At 34.1% G+C, this 3,370-nt stretch overlaps 1 protein-coding gene across 1 annotated transcript; it reads left to right on the forward strand.

Moving 5' to 3' along the window:
• The first annotated feature begins 272 nt into the window (after positions 1-272).
• On the forward strand, positions 273-1,305 carry LOC127734770 (galactoside alpha-(1,2)-fucosyltransferase 1-like). The gene has a single exon (XM_052244779.1). The coding sequence runs from the start codon at positions 351-353 to the stop codon at positions 1,284-1,286; it is 936 nt and encodes a 311-aa protein (XP_052100739.1). The 5' UTR covers positions 273-350; the 3' UTR covers positions 1,287-1,305.
• The last annotated feature ends 2,065 nt before the right edge of the window (positions 1,306-3,370 follow it).

Genomic DNA, 3,370 nt, shown 5'->3' on the forward strand with positions numbered 1-3,370 from the left:
CTTGATTCGAAATTTAAGAAATCTTTAATTTATAGTTCTTGAGAAAAGTACACCAAAAATTTCTTGTGGCTTATAGACTGACGGAAGGACAGACAGACAGACTTACACCAGTGTATCCAATCTTTCAGAGCTGGATAGAACATTTTAAATACCAAAATCCCTATTAACTAGATAGTCAGATAAATATGAAATGTGAAGGTTTTTTATTCTTTATACCCGTAAGTACACAGTCTGTTGCTGTTGAGAACATTTTGTTTTATATTTCAGATAATGGTTGGTGTAGTAGGTGCATTGTGATATCCCTAGTTACAGCAGTTTTCTTTATAATTTTTGAATATAAGTTGTTCTATATGACAGATGAAAATGCTCTATCTGAAAACCGGATACAAATGTTAATGTCGAAACCGAAGACATTTAAAGTTAAGCATAAAATATGTCCAATGTTTGAATGCGGAACATGTGGAATTGGCAATGCAATATTTCAGTTCGCTTCAGCTTTTGGTATAGCCCTCCATCTCAACATGACACTCGTTATTACAGAAAATGACCTCTTTAACACAATATTTGATATCAAGGACAAGAATATACAAAAACATAACAGCAGACATATTTGTGATAAAATGCCGATTATAACAGAGAAGTTTGGGTGTTGTGCTTACGACAGCAAATTCAGGGAACTTAATTCATCACGTGATTATAGACTTAGACATTATTTGCATTCTTGGAAGTATTTCCATGGATACGAAGACAGGATAAGAAAAGTGTTGGTGTTTAAACGTCATCTACTTACTTATTCAGAAAACGTAATCAAGAATTTGATATCAAAACACGGATTTCATTCAAGATCAGATACCATAACTGTAGGTATACATGTTCGTCGCGGCGATATGGTTAAAAAGTTTCAACGCGGTTACAATGTTCCTACGAAAAATTATTTTGCCAGCGCTATTCGTTATATGTCTTCGAAATTTAATAAAACAATTTTATTTATTATTGCTTCCAACGATAAAGAATGGACATCAAAGAATGTTATTTCAAACAAAGACTTGAAAAATTACAAGATTGAATTGCTGACTAATAATAAACCAGAAGTAGATTTCACGATTCTTTCAAATTGTAATCACGTGATAACATCCGTTGGAACTTTCGGTTGGTGGATGGGATGGATAGCAAATGGATTGACTATATATTATAAATGGCCTGCCAGACCCAATACATTTCTTGGTTCTCAATATAATAAGAACTTCACTGATTTCTTTTATCCTGATTGGGTAGGAATTCCATAGTAAATAAAAACACAACACAATCATAATAATCAACGTTAAAAGCAAGAGCGACTAAAGTTGTCTGACTAAGGGTCGATTGTTTACAATGACGAATTGTTTAATCATTACAGTGTATAGTAGACTGGTTTCCTGTCCTTTGTCTGTTTGACTGCAACAGGAACACATGACTTAGATACCAGATATATATGTCTTTCAAAGGAGACAACCCGTATATTCTGTTTTTCTGCATCAACTTACTAGAGACATCTTACACCGGCGTAACTCCCGAATGTATGACCGTCCTCGATTAGTTTTGACGAAATTATTTTTCACCCTTTAAAATTCTGTGAAGACTTTCTGGCTATACTGATTGTTTGGTATAAGTAAACAGCTGCAGCTACCTCTTAACCTTTTTGGGAGCGTTTTATTAAAGACATGAGGAAGTATGCCATGATTACTGGGTGCATATGCCCTTCCAGTTATTCTTGCTGATGTGTGTTCGTTTAGTTGTACGGATGTATGAATACACAGTCATGTCCGTTTTTCTGTGCGACTTCATAACAACGTCCCACTTTGAATATTGACTCCATGATACATAATTAATTGGATGGAAAAAGAAGCACAATTAAAATGGCCTTTAAATGAAACTTTTAAGAATTATAGAGAATAATGACATGTATGAGGTACTAATATATAAAGAATAAAGAACAATGGGTGAACACGGAAAGAATAGAGAAATGTGGCTACAGAAATTAAGATTACCACCCTGTCCAGACCAATGGTCCTATTCTAACTGCAATCCCTAAATGTTCCCTTGAAGATCGTTTGAAGACCCCCCCCCTTTTTCAAAAAAATTGAAAAAAAAAAAAAAAAAAAAAAATTAGATTTGTTTTGCTCATTTTATTTTTTATTGATCACGAAAATACAAAATTGCATGACTTTTAAGTAATATAGTTGTTGAACAATTCAGTCGGTGGCAATTATAAAATGACGTCGTCCGGCCAAGAAGAGTCACCGAAACTGTGCAGTTTTACTGACATATACCGTTGGTTGATAACTGTTTAACACATGATGCCATCAATTTAGTACATGACATGGGTTGAAAGATTGTTTGGTAAAGGTTACCCTCCTCTTTCAACCCCGAGACAAGAAAACAAGACATCTTCCATCGTTAAAAACAACCAATTTTTCAAAACATGTTTTCTCGTAATTTTTCCTACCAAGTTATATACCCAAAATATTGTCCTCATTTCAATTGGTCCCGAATTTATGGGACGACTATTTGATATTCCAGGGAGAGAAAATTAATGACTTGACATATAAACTTACCAAAAAAAAAGTCTTTCTAAAGACAATTTGAAAATAAATGAGCTAACTAGTAAAAATGTTGGCAATAATAGTTGTGAATGAAAAATGAGGCATTGTCTAAAATTCTAAAATAATCTAAAAAAATATGATCAATCATCGCAATGACTTAAAATAATCGATTGTGCACAAACACCCTACAACTACCCCCCCCCCCTCCCCCCCCCCCCCCCCCCCCCCCCGGACCGTATCTGAAGAATACCCAATGGTCGCCATATAATCAGTCAACAGCAATATATGTTTTAAGTGGCAGTAGAATCTTTTGAGACCAACACTAATCTCGTTTAAAAGGTGTTAATTATTTGGACTTTCAAATGGCCATGTAGGTTAAATCATTGTGTTATATCTCGTCGCTTCCCTTTTACACTCGTAGAGAAGACAAACAATAGAATTAATTTCAGTTGCTCGACACAATATGAAGCCTTTTTGAACTCGTTCGCTGCGATAATTCTGATAATCGGTACATATTACTTGTTTCTATAAAGTCATATCGTCCTATTCTCTAATATCGGTGGCTGTACCTTGTACTCCATAGACAACTTTAACAGCATAAACCATGTTTTTGACTTTGACTAGAACAAACAGGTCATAATTTCAATGTAGAAATCGAATATTTGATGCAGACGCAATGATTGATCAACATTAAAGTATAGTACATTTTATTAATAAGTCCTTAGTTTACTTCCCTCCTACAAATTAAAAAATTAAGAACTATTCCTAAACTTGTTCTAAAATTTGTT

Source organism: Mytilus californianus, unplaced genomic scaffold, assembly GCF_021869535.1.
Source record: "Mytilus californianus isolate M0D057914Y unplaced genomic scaffold, xbMytCali1.0.p SCAF_3, whole genome shotgun sequence".
In the NCBI taxonomy this organism is placed as follows: domain Eukaryota; kingdom Metazoa; phylum Mollusca; class Bivalvia; order Mytilida; family Mytilidae; genus Mytilus; species Mytilus californianus.

What these genes read in the sequence shown, in the direction of transcription:
- LOC127734770 (XM_052244779.1), top strand. Translation starts at nt 351, where the DNA reads ATGACAGATGAAAATGCTCTATCTGAAAACCGGATACAAATGTTAATG.